General features: G+C 33.5%; 1 protein-coding gene across 5 annotated transcripts in view; it reads right to left on the minus strand.

Annotated features, from left to right (window-relative positions):
* Window positions 1-18,861, minus strand: part of TUSC3 (tumor suppressor candidate 3) — a 192,922-nt gene that overhangs the window by 22,977 nt on the left and 151,084 nt on the right. For 2 of the 5 annotated variants that reach the window (XM_059909466.1, XM_059909465.1), the window contains exon 7: window positions 5,368-5,431. The exons of the other annotated variants lie outside the window; for them this stretch is intronic. In XM_059909466.1, the coding sequence (XP_059765449.1) occupies window positions 5,368-5,431 (64 nt within the window). The remainder of the gene's footprint in view (window positions 1-5,367; window positions 5,432-18,861) is intronic. 5 annotated transcript variants of the gene reach the window in all.

An 18,861-nucleotide genomic window follows, 5' to 3' on the forward strand; every position in this document is an offset into this window, starting at 1 on the left:
AAAAATCACATTGGTAACATAAACATTCTTAGATAAAGGACTGATTTATAGACAGAGGAAGAAGCTTGAAGATTATTTGTCAGAGTTAATGTGTAGGTCTTCTTTCATTGGGTGGAAGGCTGAATGACTAATGAAAGGTCCTACAAATCTCTAAGAGATTCTATGTCTGACTCTGGAATAACAGATGCTTTTCTGTCATTAAACTGATGGGTGTAACCATTTGACTATGCCTTATTAAAGAGTCTCAACATTAAAAGAGAATAAAAGAGATGTAAATATACACTAGATAAATTATAATGTTCCTGAGACTTTTTCTATTGTTCTGAGATTGTTAATGCCTATGCCTACACACACACACAAACACACACACACACGCCCTTGTTCTACTTCATGTATTACTTTGCACATTTGCATTGATTAATATCATAGCAATATACACTCAACTACTGTGTACTCTCCAGTTTCTCTCTTTATCCTGTCAATCACCTTCTTACCACGAAAAAAGTCAAAATATTAATATGATCCTACATAAAACAGAAGCTGCTGTTTGTGTAAATTATATACAAAACCCAGAGGCAATGAGCATCCTACTGAACTGGTAACACATACATTTGCATTACATTATAATCCATTCTCAATTGCACATGATGTTGGGTTTACTGTTGCTCCTAGGAAGAGAATCAGGACTGTCAATTTAAAGATACATGCAAACAAATGTTGAAAAAAAGTCAGCACATTATAGAGGACTTGGTCTTCTATCTAAATATAAAATATCAACTTGCATCCGTCATTAATTTTCTTCTATAGTATGTTTCTCCTAGGATATAACACATTAAAATAAAAGAAATATTTGCTCTCTATCATAGATTGAAAACAAATCAGAGTAAAATCATATTCTTTCATAATAAATGGAAAACAAATATTTTTCTCATAGGAAAAGCAAATATGAACCGTGTAAGAATACATATGTTTTTAAATATTTTAAAACTGTTACTATTGCTAGTAAAACCTCTGCCTTTTATTTCAGAACTTTTACTTCCAATTGACACAAATTTCATGTCATCTTCTTGAGATTCCAGAACTTAGAGGATATGCAGAATTAAGGGACAGGTCAGAATTTGTATACTTGGCAATAAAGCCAATCCTGGAACTCATGTGTCTTGTTTCAACTAGCACATATAACATATCTTGGTGACTGAAATTTCTTAGCAAGGTATGGGAAGATATTCATTATCCAGCCAACTAACCTTTCATCAATCTGCCCTTCACAGTTTGAGAATGCTCTCTCATTTTATGTTTTTGTACCTGTTGCACCTTCCACTGGAATATTCTCGCTCACTCATTCTCCACCTGGGGAGAAACCCTTTTTCTGCTGTATCAAAACCCAGCTGAAAAGTCCGTTCAACTTCTCCAGGCATCAAGTTGCTCCTTCCAAGCACTGATTATAGGATCTGTCATACCAGATTAAAATTATTTCTCTATCAGTCTACCTTCCTGCAAACAGCAAATATCTTATATTTTCATTACATAACTAAATGAAAAATTAAAAAAATATTTTACTCGGAAAAATATAAAGGATTATATGAGTTAGTCTTAGTTCATATATTCCTTATTAAAATGTCATAACATTTTTTATTCCTTTTTAAAATAGTTTTCTCTCAAAGACTACTTAGGACTGTTCCCCGCCCTCCCCCCCCCAATAAGGTACTGAAATAAAACACTACTAAAAGGGAGAAAAATCTTACTTTTACTAAATGTGAATCAATAACCTATGACATCAAATGACTCCATCTGTTCTTTCTTAGGTTTTTTTCAATAAAATTTTGTATATAGCAATTGCATCTAATGATCTCGCTTACTAAATTAGGAAGAGAAAACCAAAAGGCAGAAACGTTCTCTAAACAAAAAGCAACCACCTGGAATTTACCTTTTTTGTTCTTGTTGTTTAAAGAGAAAAAATACACATGCAAATTACAAAAAAATTACATGATAAGTTTAAAAAATATCGGTAGACTCTGCCAAGGAGAAGTAAAATCAGAAATTATTATATATAAAAAAAAATTATTATATACTGGCTTCTACTAAACTTTTATTGATAATTTTAATGAGTCCACCATTTTAAAAGACATTTTCTCTTTTCATAGATATCTGTAAATAAAAATAACAGGAGCAATAAAGCAACAAATAGTTACTATTAGCAGAAAGAAAATAGGGGCTTTTAATTCTATGTGTTACTGTTAAAGCAATTATACTCCAATAAGGACATTAAAAAAAAAAAAAAAAAAAAAAAAACTACATGGAAGACTTCATACTGTTTGTGGAATTTCTTTGCATCCTAAATCTCAGCTTGATGCCAATGAGCCAGGAAATGAAACCTTAGGGAATTCCTGCCATACAATGGAATGACAGTCTCAACACACCTTTTCATTCCTTTTGCTAGGTACTCCTGATGTATTTAATAGGCTGTTTGGAATAAAGTATACTGCTAAAATGCCAGCATGGATTGAAATCAGATAGAAAAGAAAAAAAGAGTCCATACAAATAAGTACCAAAAAGTTACCTCCAACACATATTCCCCCTTTTCTGCAGGTTCACTTCTGTGGTTTCAATTACCCACAGTCCAAAAACATCACATGGAAAATTCCAAAATAATTCGTAAGTTTTAAATTGAGATTTAAATGTCATTCTGAGTAGCATGATGCAATCTCACACCTTCCTGCCCTGTCCCACCCGGATGTCAATCATCCCTTTGTCCAGAGTATCCACGCTGTATTCACTATGCATTCATTAGTCACTTGGTAGCCATCTTGTTACCAGATAAACTGTCGTGGGATCACAGTGCTTGTGTTCAAGTGACCCTTTTAACTTAATAATGGCCTCAAAGCACAGGAGTAGTGATGCTGGCAGTTTGGATACTCTCTTACTGTGCCTGATCTATAAATGAACCTTTATCATAGGTATGTATGTATAGGAAAAAATATAGTATATGTAGGGTTTGGTACTATCCACAGTTTCAGGCATCCACTGGGGGTGGTCTTGGAACGTATTTCCTGTGGAATTTGGGGGGGGGATTACTGTACTGTGTTTTAACACAAATGTGTTTTACTTCATAAATTAACTTACATAATTAAAAGATAAATTAAGAGCAAATATGGCATTACCCTTATTTTTTTTAATAAGGATGAGATGTTCCTAGAAATGTATTTGCACATATTTTATTTTCTCACCTAAATTCCCTCTAAATGTGCAGAAAGTATTAATCTCTTATCATATGAAAGTTGGAAAAGAGAAACCAAGTAGTTAACTTATCAAGATCACAAAATTTGAGAATGGAATTGGAAATACCTACATTTAAGTAAACAATCTGAGACAGACTAGAGCAAAAAATACTCAGTACCTTCTTAATTGTGAAGCCACAAAGCACATAGGTAATTAAGTAAATGCAATGAATGGGTTACAGATGTGCACAGTTCCATGAAATGCACTCAAGTATGAGTAGCCAAGGATGAAAGGAATAAAAATGTTGAGAACTGATATAGAGGAAGAAGATGGTTGATGTTGTTTGGTGAATTTCAAAAAGATAGTGTTTAGTTCCCCTCTAATAGAAAATGGAGTCTTATAATCTCATTTAAAGCTTCATTTCCAAGATCAAATCTTCCAAAGGTGTCATTTTACTATCTTGTTAATTACACATGATTAATGGGCTCAGTGAATCACACTCCAGAAAAATTAATCCATTGTGTTCCCAGTGTAACCTTTAGAATTCTGATAAATACCATAGGACTATGTTTTTGTTTTGTTTGTTTTGTTTCTGGTCATCTACGCCTTTGCCAAATGTTAAAAGAATCAACCAGTAAATGTTTATGCATGGTATCTGTGACCAGCAAAGTTCTGAGTGAGAAAGATGGGAAAATATAACGGGAAAAACCAAAGCCTTTAGTGAGTACTAGATGTTTTCTTTGTGCCAGCTATCTCATATTCCACAGAGAAGTGCCATGTGGTTAGTTTACTAACCCTGGTTTTACAAGTGAGGAAGTTTGTGAGCTTCTTGAGAATTGGGAGTGCTTTTAAGAACCTCCCACTCCTTTCCTCCACTATAGTTAACACAAGTCTCAGTATATCCTGGCACCTGATGCACTGCCCAGAACATATTATGCAAGTAAAAGAGAACTAAAGGTGGCATATACATATTTGCTAGGTGGATTAAAGAGTGCACTGTTATAGCACAACAAAGTAATAAAATACAAAGCTTTAATGCTATTAAAAGATAGTCTTTTCCATCCAGAATAAAATTAAAAACTTCAAGATGTCACGACTGACACTTATTCATGAAATCCTATAAATAATAATATAATATATAAAACCTGTACAACCAGTAGACTATTAAAAAAAAAAAAAGAAAACTGAATTCTAATCCTAGTTCTTCCTCCAACTTAAGGCAAGTCCATTAAATCTTGTGGGTTTTAGTTTTCCTAGCTATAAAATAAAGTTTTGGCCTAGGTGAGTTCTACGAATCCTTAAAGGTTTAAATAGTTATGGTTACATCAAATACTGGAAAATTTGGTCTAGACTGCTTCATTTGAATATGAATCTCAGTAACCAGGAGAATAATCAAATTTTATAAATGACACTATAAGCCACACTCTAAATCCCGATAATGACTCAATACTTTCAACACTAAATTTAACATACAGATATTTCCATGGGACTCACACAAATATCAATGTTCCCCCAAAGTAGTTTTTTGCCCCAAAAGTAACCTTACTTCATTCTAGTAATATTTAGTTTGTTTTTAGATACATGAAAAGTATCCTATCCTATCTTCTTTACCCTTCCACCGCTTTCCTATCCTGCTATCTTCTTTACCCTTCCACCTCTAAACCATAAATTGTACTGTGTTATCTGATTCATAACATTTAGTCTGCCATGTTCCAAAAAGATGTCGAATTATCCTAAATCTCCCTCTTCTCACTTACTATAATATTTAAGGGAACCAGTACTAAGATAGTTTTTTTTATCCTGCTTTTTATATTATAGGACACTTTTTTCTCCCCATTAAGATCCTAAAGGGGAAAACCATACAAAGGTCACAAAAAACTCTAGCCAGAGATAATCAATGCAGAGCAAAAGCTATTCTTCAAAATTCAGTAGTCAGTTAAAAAAAAAAAAAAATTACAGTCTATTAATGATTCAGAATTTAAAAAATTACAATGCAAGAAAAAATAATCAGCATAGGAATTAGAAAATTAGTCAAATGGTAAAGTTTAAAATTTAATGTCTTGAAAGTCTTGATATTAGAAAAAAATCAATTTGATAGCATGCAGCTTTGCTTTGTCCTTTTCAGTCCATCTGTGTTTTAAAGGATACTTAGTAGCAGAATAATGTGTGACTCTGCCACGAATTGAGCCTGGCTGCTCCCATGGATGTAGCTCTATAAAACAAGACAGAGAAGCGCAAATTACAATCCGGGCAAAAGCAGATGCTGGGTAGTTTTTTTCTTTGTATTGTATAGTTTTATGCCTTGAAGATAAACAATGGATGAATCTATGAATTAAGCCCTTATTTATAGTTTTGGAATAAAATAATTATTAGTTATTTTTGAATAAAATAATGATTAGTTAACTAGAAATAACAGATGAAAATGTTGGTGGCTGATGTAACTGTAAACTGTAGAAAGCAACCTAACATCAGAAGTAAACTTAATATAATTTGTTAAAAGGTTTTACCACAAATACATACGCACAATGTAATGATTCTTCCAGAGTTACTGTAAAATGTACTTAATATAAGCATAAGGTACAAATTAGAGCAACTAAGTTTAATGACTCTCCATCCTTCAAAGTAAGTAGAAAGTGACCTATCAAAAGTTATATGACTCTTTTCCACATTATCAAAGTTTTAAAAATAAGGAGATAGCTTTATCAATGCATTCATTTTATTAGAGAATTTCATAACCCCAATGAGAAATGTACAGTGTCCTATACCTAGTTAGAACTCTATTAGTTGATACCAGTCAGTTATAGAAATTTGACAAAAATCTCCATCCAGGATATTTTGCTGATTCCCACAGTATTTCTGCTTTAATGGAAAGAGTATTTAACTAGGAGACAGAAAGTTGTTCCATCTTGTCCTCAACCCTGGGCATGTCACCAAATCTCTCAGATATTCAATATCCCCTCATCTATAAAACTAGGAACTGGATTAGATGATTCCTACGATCTTGTGGAAGCATATATAGTCTTGTGTATATTGTCATCAATTCTGTCTTGGTATTTCCGCGCAAAGGCTGCTGTTGATACTCTGATCTAAACTGTCTTTGTTTCCATCTCTAATTTCTCAGTCATTTGTAGTGCAGCTGCCTCATCCAAAGGTGTGTTCGGATATATTTTTAAATCACAGCTTCAAGCAAACTGACTAAAAAATAGCCATTTCTGGTTTATTCATATTATAGCTTCTGAGGAATCCTATTATGTGTGTTTTCTTTTTATTCTATTAAATATTTACCAATGAATGACAATAGTGTAGCAAAACAAATACAAATACTATAAGCCATGTGCTTGACATTACTTCATCTGATTAGAAACTAAGATCTTCAGAACTAAGAAATGAAGGTTTTATTATTCTAATAACTGTAACAGCATAGATAATAACAAATACAACCATACCAAGTACTAATAACAACTACCATTTATCAAGCACTCATTTTGTGTTTAACACAAGCTCTACATGCAATATCTCATTTAATTCTAATAACTGTAACAAAGTAGGTATGCTTATGCTTGGCATAAGTTCCTTACAAGAAAAAAAAAGTGCTCACACCAATTCCAGAGAGATGTAATTTTGAATTGTGATCACTGAAAAAAATGTAACTTATTTAAAAAAGAAGCATTTATGACACCAAGAAAATGGCAAATGAAAACTAAGGTTTGATAGTGCCTGGTGTTACCCAAATGACAGTTTCAGTTCAAGGTCAAATCCACAAAAGCACTTTTGGTCCCTTCTTTCATTTTTAAAGTACATGATTGCAGAATGAACCAAGAGCTTGTCAACAGCTAAAGGAAACGCTGTTGTGATTATAATTTACCATCTACATGAATTCTTTCTGTCCAGTCTTTTCATGCAGTTTGACTCAAATTAGTTATGAAATTTTATTTGCTCATTTTCTTTCCCCCTTCTTGCATACATTATGAAAAATTACCTGTGTGAATCCTTTCAGCTTTTTTCAGTCCCTTATTTACTATCTCCCAGCACAAGAAGAGCAGACACTTGAAATTTAAGAAAATATTTAAGTGATAATCTCTCACTCGTCTAGCATATGACTCTCATTCTTTGCAACAGAAGTACTACAATAGCAAAAAAAAAGAAAACATGATGATTTATTATCAACATAAAATCAGAATGTAGGATGAAAACCTTGTATTTTCTTTGGCAACACTTCCAAGAAGTCAAAAGAGTTGCCTCATTGCTCTTAAATAAACTTACGTCTTTAAGGTTAAGTAATTAATTCTCATCCCTCCCACAAAAAAAAAAACACTTCTAAACAACAAATGGGTTAAAGAAGAAATCTCAAGAGACATTTTAAAATATTTCGACTAAATGAAAATGAAAAACAACTTATCAAAATTGTGGAATGTAATGAAAACAGTGCTTGGGGGATATTCATAGCATTGAATGCATATATTAGAAAAGAAGAAAGATCTGAAATCAGTAATCTAAGTTTCCACCCATGGAATGTACACCACCAAGTTTCCACCCATAGAATGTACACCACCAAGAGTGAACTCTAAGGTAAACTATACACTTTAGGTGATTATGATGTGTCAGTGTAGGTTTGTCCTTGGTAAAAAAAAAAAAAACAAAAAAAAAACAAAACCATTTTGGTGAGTGATATTGATAATGGGAGAGACTATAAATGTGTGAGGTCAGGGGATATATGAGCAATCTCAGTACCTTCCTCTCAACTTTGTTGTAAACCTAAAATTGATCTTAAAAAAAATAAAAGAAAGAAAGAAAAAAAGTTAATCTTGGCTATTTAAGATTTGCCAGTAGAAGAGCCACTGCTTTCCTGATCAAAGCCTATAGACAATGAGGGATCCGTTTTTTATATATGATAGAATCAATCCTTTTTTTTTTTTTAAACCATTTAACTCTAAATAAAGAAGATGCTATTTTAAGATATATTAGTTAGTAGGAGTGCAGTAATGACCCCCTAGGTCTCAGTCTCCTTGGTATGCCCAGGTACCCAGAACTAAAATGAAATCATCTTTATTATTTCCTTCTCAGTTTCCTTCTGAGAATACTAACATCCAGGAAGAGATTCTTTTGAACTATTAAGATATACTATCTTATTTAGTGTTAAATTTAATAGAAGTACTTAAAGGCATTCTATGATCTTCCCACTGTATGATACTACAATCTTGCTTAAGGTGGAACCAATTACTTGAGTCTTATAGTAAAAGCAAAGTGTGAGAGCAGGCAGGTAGGCAGACGGGCAGGCAGGTGGGCTTCTGTTGGCAAATGGGAGTATCCGGGTCACCTGCTGGTGCAGAAAACGAGTGGAAATCCCGAGGTACTTAGCACTCTGACATCCTAATAAAAGATTTCTCTATTTCTTGACAGTTACATATTCCTAGCCCTTTCCTTAGGGGTCCTCTTTTTATTCATCAAACTACATAAACTTCTCTGAGGTAGCACTAGTTCTTGCTAGGCTGCTACACCAAATGGCAGATGTGATATAGATCATACAATAGCTAGGCCAAGTCCTCCTGGATTTACCTAAAAGAAGAGATATAAATAGGTATTATCTATATCCAGGTGGCAAAGAATGCCACTGTGTTTGATTTCCCCAGGCTAGGAAGGGTATGATTGGTCTTAATAAAACCCTTCTCTACAAAAAGTTGTCAGCCCTGCTAGTACAGTGGCTGTCCTTATGAGCTTTACCTGAATTACAGTGCCAATAAGACTGGTAGTTCACATACTGTAAAGGGGGGAGGGGAGGGGGAGAAAAAGTAACAAAACAGAACACCAAAAACAAAAAGCTCCAATCAATACTAAGGAAATCCTCAGCAGAATATGCTGAAATAGTTCATTATAATTGGCCCTCCCTAGAAGGTCAGCCAATGAGAACACAGAGTGCAGGGCTGGAAGACTCTGCAGATACTATAAAACAACCCTAAGCCCCAGACACTAGTAAGACAGCTCCTGGGGTAAACTATGTTTGGAGAAGCACCTTTTACTTTTTGAACAAAACTGATAATATGACTGATGAGAGAGCTTCTCATATTCACTGTGCTTTCAAAATGTTGAGAGGTAAAACATGTGACAACACAGTAAGACTAAGTTTCTTCCAAGTGTACGGCAAAAACTTAAAAGGGCCTATGACTCAGCTTCTAAGTAATTTTAGTAATTAATATTTTCCTGAGAACACATTTCTAGACTTATTATAGATTTTCTTTTATTCATTAATGAAAGAAAACTTGAAATGCACAGTATAATTACTTTCATAGAATTTTTTTGGTAACTAAAGTAGTAAGTTCAAAATGAAAGGTTATATTATATTCTTCATTTTAAAATCCAACAGAACAGCTTTTGATGTGAGATGAACTGAATATGTAAATCTACAATGCAGAAGTTTTGGTAACTCTGTCATATCAGATATATATGAAAAGTAGAATTTAATAAAAATATGTGGGCTTTTCTCCTTTTTATACTTGGGAAAAAAATCAACCATCAAGGAACATTACTATTCTCATGTCATTATTGTAAACGTAATCTAAAATGCAAGAACAACAACAACAAAACAACTAATATGGCTTAAAATTTACATGATTTTGTGTTAAAAATAAAATCACTCATTTCATATCACTGAATATTTTGCATCTGTGATTGGTGTAAGAAATGCATTAGGAACAGAGTTTCTCTTTTGCCCTATTCTAGCTTTGCAAATAAATTAAATGTTTTCCCCCAGGAAAGCCATTTAACCTCTCTTTAATTCATTTCCCTGGTACAGATCATTTTTTGTTACTTATGGGGCTACTAGGTGATAAAAAGATGCTATTATCAAGAAAAATCTATAAAATGCATTTAAACAAAAAATAAGGACCACTGTCTTTTGAAGTATAGTCTCTTATATTTTTCCTCTTTTTTGGCTTATCTGTGAAAATGGACATTCACATCTTCACTCTCAGTGCTCACATGATAATCTTTGATAATCCTATATATGGAAGCATCTTCACATGGAAGAAAGTACGCTGGGTGGCTAGGCAATTATTCCTTAATAATGAATCTTTTAGCATATCTATGAGATCATCCTTTGATCACTGTTTGTAGTTGCTATTTTTTCCTGTCACTGCCTCACTGATTGCAACATGAGTAAAACACTGCTCAGTCTGGGTCCCATTACATCATGCTGGACTACCTGCTGTGACAGTTTTTCTAGTCCAGTTCTTCAGATAGCTGTAGTCCTTGAAACTTCTCTTATAGTGTCTTAAGAATGATACTCTCTCTAAAGTTCACCTAATGCCAACTGCTTTAAAAGTCCAGTGTCATCCATTGTCTCCGAATGTCCAGGATCACTGCATTCTGATGAGCAAGTCTGGAAAATCACTGCCTCTATATCTTTGACATCAGAGACTTTATCTTGACATTTGATGTGAAATATAGCACAATGGTATGATAAATGAAACCTGTCTAAAAAATGAAAATGACGCTGATAAGGATTCAGACATTAGATCCATATAACACTGTTGACAGTACCACGGCTCTGCAGGCCTTGAGACTGGCTTTAACTAATGATGGGTGCTATTGGTTGAGCCTGCTAATCTGCCAAATGAGACATCAAATTCTTGGTGTGATTCTATTTCTTTAAGCTTAATATTTGAAGGCTTCAAATTAACGGCATTCATCTGTATACTTAATCAGTATACTAGCAACGTGAATCCAGGTATATGAGAAGTATTTTGCACGTAGAGGCTAATATACAACTTCTGGTTCTTCCATAAAAACTTTATAGCACCAAACACAGCAGTCATCTTCAACAGAAGTACCACGCTGATGGCTGGGAACTCTGGCTAGAAACCAGGCTGCTAGCGGTGTGGGATGGGGTGTGTTACGTAACCGACCTGTGGTTCCGTTTCCGTATCAGTAAAGCAAGGATGTTGTAGTAATTTAAAGCTTTAGAAAAGTATGACATGAAGTAAGCCTTCACTAAGTGTTGGCTATTGTTGTTATATTTATTTATTCAACTGGTATTTATTGAATGTCTAATATGTGATAGGTACATTTCTAGGCACTTGAGATAAGAGTGAACAGAGCAAATATCCCTGGCCTCACGGGGTTTATAGTCTAGTGTTTGTGCACACATGTGTGTGTTGGGGGAGAGAGCCAGAGAAAGACAAAAAAACAACATAAATAAGTACATAATACATATATGTATATATAGATAATATAAAATTAATTGTATACAGAGAACAGTATTAGCCATACTGATTTTGAGGGACGCACACACCAGGCAGAGGGAAATCATGGCCGGCGCGAAGGCCTTAAGGTAGAAATGTGTTCAGGGAACAGAGAGGTCAGTGTATTGGTGAGGCCTTAGATTTTACTCTGAGTCACATGGGAAGCCTTAATAGGTAAGTTCTGAGCAGAAGAGTAATGTGAGCTGTGCTGAGAATAGACTAAAATGGAGTAAGGATAAAAGCAAAGAGATGAGATGGAGGTTACTACAGTAATCCAGACAGCAGATGCTGGTAGTTTAAAGCAGGTTGATGGTAGATGGTAATAAGTGATCTGACCCTGGATATATTTTGAAGGAAGAACAACAGCATTTCTTGTTTGCTGTGTGTTCTTACGCAAAAGGAGATCAAAACTTTATAACAGATAGAATGTGTAGTAAAAATTTAGTTATTTCAAAGTTCAAATTCATAGTAAATATATATATTACAGTATTTATACTAATATATAGAACATTCACATTCAATTGGGAATACATGAATTTAAAACAAAATCTAGGTATTCATGGGTTTATTAAAATAAAGAGGTCATTAAAAATGGTAACATGTACTTTAATTAGTAAGGACTCTATAATTGAAATATAGAAAAGTTACGTTATTTGTCCATGACATTCTATTCTCTTTTCACATTTTCTCCTTTGGATGATTCATACTTTTAAATTCAACAGCTCTTTTGTATGAAAGACTCCTTCTCACACAGGTCTATAGTGTCACATTTTATGGAGTAACTACTAATTGGATATATCTACTTGAATATCCCACTTGAATGTCCTAACACTCGAAAACCAAAATTTTTTCAAACAAATATCAGTGTTCTCCGCACAAAATAATTTACCTTTGCCAGACTTGCTAGACTTCTATGTTCCTGTCAATAATGCAACCATTCTTCTAACGACCAAGTTTCAACTTTAGCATTTATGTCTGCATCAATCATAGAGCCAGTGAACACTTCCTATTCTACGTTTGCCATTTTTCTGTTACCTTGACACAACTGATTGTGTCTGAATGTTTATTATATCATGCTTGGATTACAGATGCTCTAATCTTTACACTCCAATCTCTCACTTCTAGCTAAATCTTCGAAAATCACCACTTTCATCAGTCTACTGCCCACAAACCTTTGAAAATTTAAAATTGCTTAGAGGCCAAAGCCCTTGGCAATTAAGTCAAACACTTTTGAATCAATCAATTAATAAATCAAGCCAGAAACTATCTACTCAGTACTTAAGAGAGATACTGTATTCCATAAAATGAGAAAACAAGTAAATATAAAATGTGGTTTTTTTGCTCAAAAGGAAACATAGTAACATTTGCATAAAGAGATCTCTAACCATATAGACAAAATAAAATGAGGGCAGTGTACTTAAAACACTCTAGAATTAGTAGACCAAGATTTGAGTCTGGGCTTGAGTTGCCTCCTTTGTAAATGGGGATAATAATAGAATCTTTCTTACTGAGGACTGCTATAGGATTGAACAGATCAGAAGTTAAAAAAATTAGCTACTAAATTACATGGTATTTAGTAAGGACTATAATTTTGGCTATCAGTTTAGCTATGTGTTCAGTGAGTTCTAGAGAAATATAAAAGGTGAAATTACTGTAGGGTGAAATGGAAGGAAAAGACTCCAAAGATGGTTAACTGTAAACAGGGTATTTCGATGGAGATTATGTTGAGATAAATTAGGAACACTGGGAGAGGATTTTAATCAGGTAGACTGTGACAAGGAAATTAACAGAGGATGGGAAGGAGTTTAATCTTACTGGGAAAGGGTATGGAGGTAGACATGATTGGGATGCCACATTAAGTCCATTTATTCTCACACTATTTCTATTAAAAAAGATTACAACTCAATGAAGAAAAAAAATTATGGCCCCCCCAAACATCCTATCCTCGTTTCCACCTCTCTATGGGTTCTTAAGGCTGTTCCATTTTTTTTCCCTGACCCATATCAAGGAATGATCTTTATTCTTACTGGGTAACCAAAATTCAGCTTGATTTAATGCCAACTCAAATTCTACCTCTTTTAATAAAATTTAATAATTAATTAATAAACAGTTAATGCTCTTAAACTATAATACTGTCTATAACATTTAATCTGTATCTTAATCACATATGGATTTAGAATGTTAGGATTCTGGACTTAAAACTCACATGAATAACACTGTATCAGGAAAAAGCATATATCATTTATAGAATACAGAATATTACTTCTCAGAAAGAGAACAGGCTTCAAATACTTGCTTCTACATATTTTAAAGCAATTTAAATACAAAACATATTTAAACCCTAAAGCGAAATGTAAAATGATTGTAGAACTCTGTATATGTAGTGTAATTCAGGAATTTTTTAAAAATCTAGAGCATCTATTAATAACTCCATATTTTTTAACATCTTAGATGAAGCTAACATATGAAGTTAAATTCCTCAAAATAGCATAAAGAACAGTTAAACTCAGGAAATTTTATATATAAATCTTAGAGAAAAAGTGATGCTTGATGCTTTAAACAGCTATGAAGCATGAATGTTATTTAAAATTAATAAAATCAGAGTTTACTCTTTTCAGATTGAGACTGAGCTCATTAAATAATGATTTTATTTTTAATAAGCATTTTTTTGCCAATAAAATTTTTAACAAGTAAGTATTGATATTTGGTGGTTATCAGTATGTACTATAAGCATATAATTAAAAAATCATATTTCTCCAGAGATTTCAAAAGTATATTCCATCATTAGTAATTAATGTATTACAAATATACTTGTGTATTAGTATTACAAGGGAGTATTTGTGTGTACTTAATGAATTTTTTACATATAAATTGGTTTTTTAATATATAATTCCATTTTAAAAACATTGGCTTTTTCTTTATAGATTTAAAAAATCTTACATGAGAGCTTGCAAATATCAAAATGTGAACTTACCTTCACATATTGAGAGTTTGTGACACCATAAATATATACATTATATAAAGACTAAAGCTTCTTTTAACTGTGCTTTCTCTCTCTTTTTTTAAAACTGGCTAATTCATAAGAAATTCTTCAGATTTGTTCGTAATCAGAAATACACAATAGGGGGAAAAAGGCACTCACAAATTTTGTATTTGGATATTTAAGGCCAGTCAAAACTCATCTTATAGATTTAAGACTTTTGCACTTTTCTGTCAATTCTAAAGAGGTATATTTTCAAAGGAATATTATCTGGAAAAAATAAGCAGAAACAAATGAGAGTCTTTCCATCGTATCTGTAATAAAATTCTTCCATGAGTTTTTCTATAATCGGGAAGTACTTTTTTTCAAAAACAGCCAGCACTGCTGGGAGAAATTTGAAATGACTTTTTACAAACACAAATTATATATATATATATATATATATATATATATATATATATATATATATATATTTTTTTTTTTTTTTTTTTACAAGTAGACATGTGTGGAAAAGCTTAGAAAAGCAACTGGAAAGATCTGCACAAAATTGTAAACCACTGTTAACTGTGGAACAAATTTTACAAGTTGAGAGAGGAGTATTGAAAAAGGAAGCTTACATATTTTCTTTTACATAGTTCTGTATTATTTGAATCTTTTACAACATTTACAAAAATATTTGTGGATTATTTGGGGAACAACATGTTCTTTTAAAGAAAGGCAAAATTTTTACTCTTGTCATCAAGTAGTTTATAATATTCTAGAAAAGTAAGAATTGCTTGCAAATGCTGTGGACAAATCAGATTTTAAAAATGACTGGAAAATGTCCATGTGATTTAACAACATGGAAAGCCCTGGTGAACTTGGTGTGATTTTGAGGGGAGTGATGGGTGTACAGGAGCCAGACAGAAGGACGCTGGGAGTGACCAGAAATGAAGTGAGTTCATGGGCACAGACAACCTAAGAGAATAGAAGAAACCGAATTCAATGATACTAATTTCAAGTTTGAGAGCTTGGTTTTGGGAAATGTTACAAGTTTTGATGAGGTTTCAAGTAAATAGTTCCCAAATGGGCAGTTTAAGTGGAATGAATAGGTAGGTTGTAGAATTTAAAGAGAAAAAAAATGATCATAGGAGGCCAGTGTGCTAAAAGAATCGACAGCATAGGTGTTCTGAACAAAGGGACTGAAAAAAAAAAAAAAAAAGATTTCATCATGTCTGAAGACAGAAGAATGAATTAGATAACGTTTGAAGTCTTTTAAGACCCTCTAATCTTATTTTTCAATGAAGTTACTACGTGGTTGTCTTCAATATTGTAAAAAATATTTTCCAAAAAGAAAATCAATGACACAAAGAATATTCAATTCTAAGAAATAAAAATGTAACATCATTTACATAAGTGCTGCAAATCAACTTAATGGGATTTTTTTCCTCTTGAAAATATTAAAAAAAATCAAGGGCTGCACAGTTCTAATTTATACTACTTAATTGGAATTAATATATCATCTGGTGGCTATTGCAATGTTTTCTTTAACAAATCACAACAACATGTATTCATAAAGTTAGTTTCTTATTTATGGTTTCCTTTCAGTTCCTAAAAATACAGTGAAAACCTGACTGTATCAAACTGGGGGGAGAAGGAAGGTATAAATTTAAAAACAAATTCTCAAATAGAATAACTCTAACTGTCAAGTAAAATTTCGAAAGCAGAAAACCTACTCAGTAAAAGATAAAATATATTGGCAATTAGCAGCATCTTTATGGATATAAACAACCAAGGTACTGTTGTCCACTTAAAGATATTTTCTTGAACAATCTAAACAAAACTCAGTCAAAACTGTTTACAGATTTAATTTGCTTAGTAAACCAGGCCTGCACCGTACAATAGTGTACTTATCTAAAGATAATGTTAAATTATCACAAACTCTAAAATTGAGTCCTTCTTTTAGTGAAGTATAGTTGACTTATAATACTGTGTTAGTTTCAGGTATACAGCATAATGATTCAGGGTTTTTGCAGATTATACTCCATTATAGGTTATTAAAAGATATTGGGTATAATTCCTTGTGCTATACAGTAAATCCTTGTTGCTTATCTATTTTATGTAGTTTGTATATATGAATTCCATATATATTGAGTCCTTAATTAATGCTTAAAGCAATTAAAAAATATATGTACCTTTCTTTTCTTTAAAATGTAGTAAGGTGTTTTATAAGATAACCTTTTGGTTTAGAAAAAATAAATTATCAATGGCAAAATGCTTTGAGATTTTTATCCTTTCAATCTTCCAAATAATGTTTGAGAAAAAAAAAAAAAAGCAGAATATTCTATGCCTAGTGGACTAATTCTGGAACCCTACAATAGAAGGGGGAGACTCCCAAAATATAATCTTAGGGCTTAAGGAGTTCAACACCGAGGAGAAACTTACAAGAATTCTTCAGAAGAAAACTTTTATGAATTTTTATTATGAAGGAGAAAGCTGGTAGGGAGGGAAGATGACAAGAAAACAAAGGGAGGGAGAAGAAAAAGGAGGAAGTACCTTGGGGAATAATGCTTGTTACATCTGCATGACCAGGAGCAGGCCTGGACTGAGGCAGAAGTTCTGAAACTTCTGTACATAAAACGCAGGAAACCCTTGACGGGTGGTTTGAGGTGGATTAACTAGTGAATCAGGGGAGTGTGGAGCAGCTTCTGGAATGCAGGCTACACTATGTTTCTTGATCTGGGGCTGATTATGTAGGTGTGTTCTCTTCATGAAAATTAAGCCACACACTTATGATCTGTGCACTTTCTTAAATTTATGTAATGTTTCTATTTAAAAAATCTAAGATGAACAAATAAGTAAATAACTTGGGACTCTTGCTACAAGGTACATTTCTGGATGCCATTTTCTGGAATCTGCATTTTAACAAGTACCCTGGGGGTCTATGCAGCCATTCCAGAACATAACTGGCAAAACAATAGCTGAGAGGTTCAAAAGTAATTTCTTCATCCTCTCAGCAACTGCTTTCTCCAGCCACAGGCATTTCTGGGTATTCAGCAAACCCGCTGATGTGAAACCCTTCTACTCTAGTTGGCCAGGAAGCAGCTGGATTACTGACTATAGACGTGGGGTCAGAACTCATTTCCATCCTTACTCTTTACTTATCTAGGCTTAAGGTGCGCCTGGCCCTGTACTAGATACCAGAGAAATGAGAAAGTCATAGTTTCTGCCTTCAAGAAGTTTATAATCTAGTTTAAATAACTAAACATTACCTAAAATACAAAACAAGCAAAAAATTAAGTGGCGTAAGTAGCAGCAAACAAAGCACTATAAAAGTAAGAGGAAGGATGGAGAAGCAAACAAGGCCTCTTGGAAGATAGCATCAAAACTAGATAAAACCTAAAGTAAAATGTCAACAGACAAGAGAAAAAAGAGGAAACGCTCCTGAAAGGGCAGGTGGGGAGCACTATGGTAAAGACAGCACGGACTGGATATGGGCTACTGGGAAGAAAGTAGTTAAAGATGAGGCTAGAAATGCAGGCGGTCCCTACCTTTAGAGGGGTCTTGGATAAAACGCAGAAATAACTATGCCTAATTTTAATTTTATAGGAATAAGAAAGTCACAGAGGACTTTTGAACAGAAAGGAGACGTGATTGTAAGTCACTTCAGGAAGCTGAATCCGGAAGCCACAGATTTAATGTACCACGACAAGATGAAGGTAAGTCAACATGCTGTATCACGGTGACTGTAAATCAAGGCTACACAGAGAGATCTAGGTTCTCTTGCTGCTCTACTTAATCAAGCTGCTTAACCTCTCTGAGTCACAGTTTCCACTTGTGATTAGGGGATAATAGTGACTACTTCATATAAGGGTACTGTATACACTGAAGGAGGTAACATGTAAAGTTCCTAACATTAGAGGTAGTTCGTCATTGTGGTCCTCGTCGTCATCCACTTTTTCACATCACTCAAGTTTTTCCTGTGCTCTTAGATATGGTATTTTTGGATGGCTCACATGAGTTTGCCTGGAGCTAAATTCTGATGAGGAAAATAAAGGGTAAGGTAAAAGGGGCTAAAGTGAAGAAGGTATAAGATACATGTAAGAAGTTCAGTATGCCAAAGAACTAAGACATATGTGAAATAGCCAAAAATATACAAAATACAACTTTTCTAGTAGTACTTGTTCTCATCCTCGGATTTGGGTAAAAGCTTCCAGATTGGCTTTGATCCCTCTAATAAAATAACAGAACTGTATATTGCTGTCAAGATAATACAATTAAAAGAAAACGTGCTTTCCCTCCCCCCCACCCCCAGTGGTAACCAATCTGCCTACCTGATGTTCCAAGATAGCTTACATTGGTTTTACATATCCTAGATTTTTACGTATGCCTTTCCAAATTTAACACAGTCTAGTATTTGGTTGCCCTCTCTTTTCTAGTCAGGCT

The sequence above is a fragment of the Balaenoptera ricei genome, chromosome 21 (genome assembly GCF_028023285.1).
Source record: "Balaenoptera ricei isolate mBalRic1 chromosome 21, mBalRic1.hap2, whole genome shotgun sequence".
Lineage (NCBI taxonomy): Eukaryota > Metazoa > Chordata > Mammalia > Artiodactyla > Balaenopteridae > Balaenoptera > Balaenoptera ricei.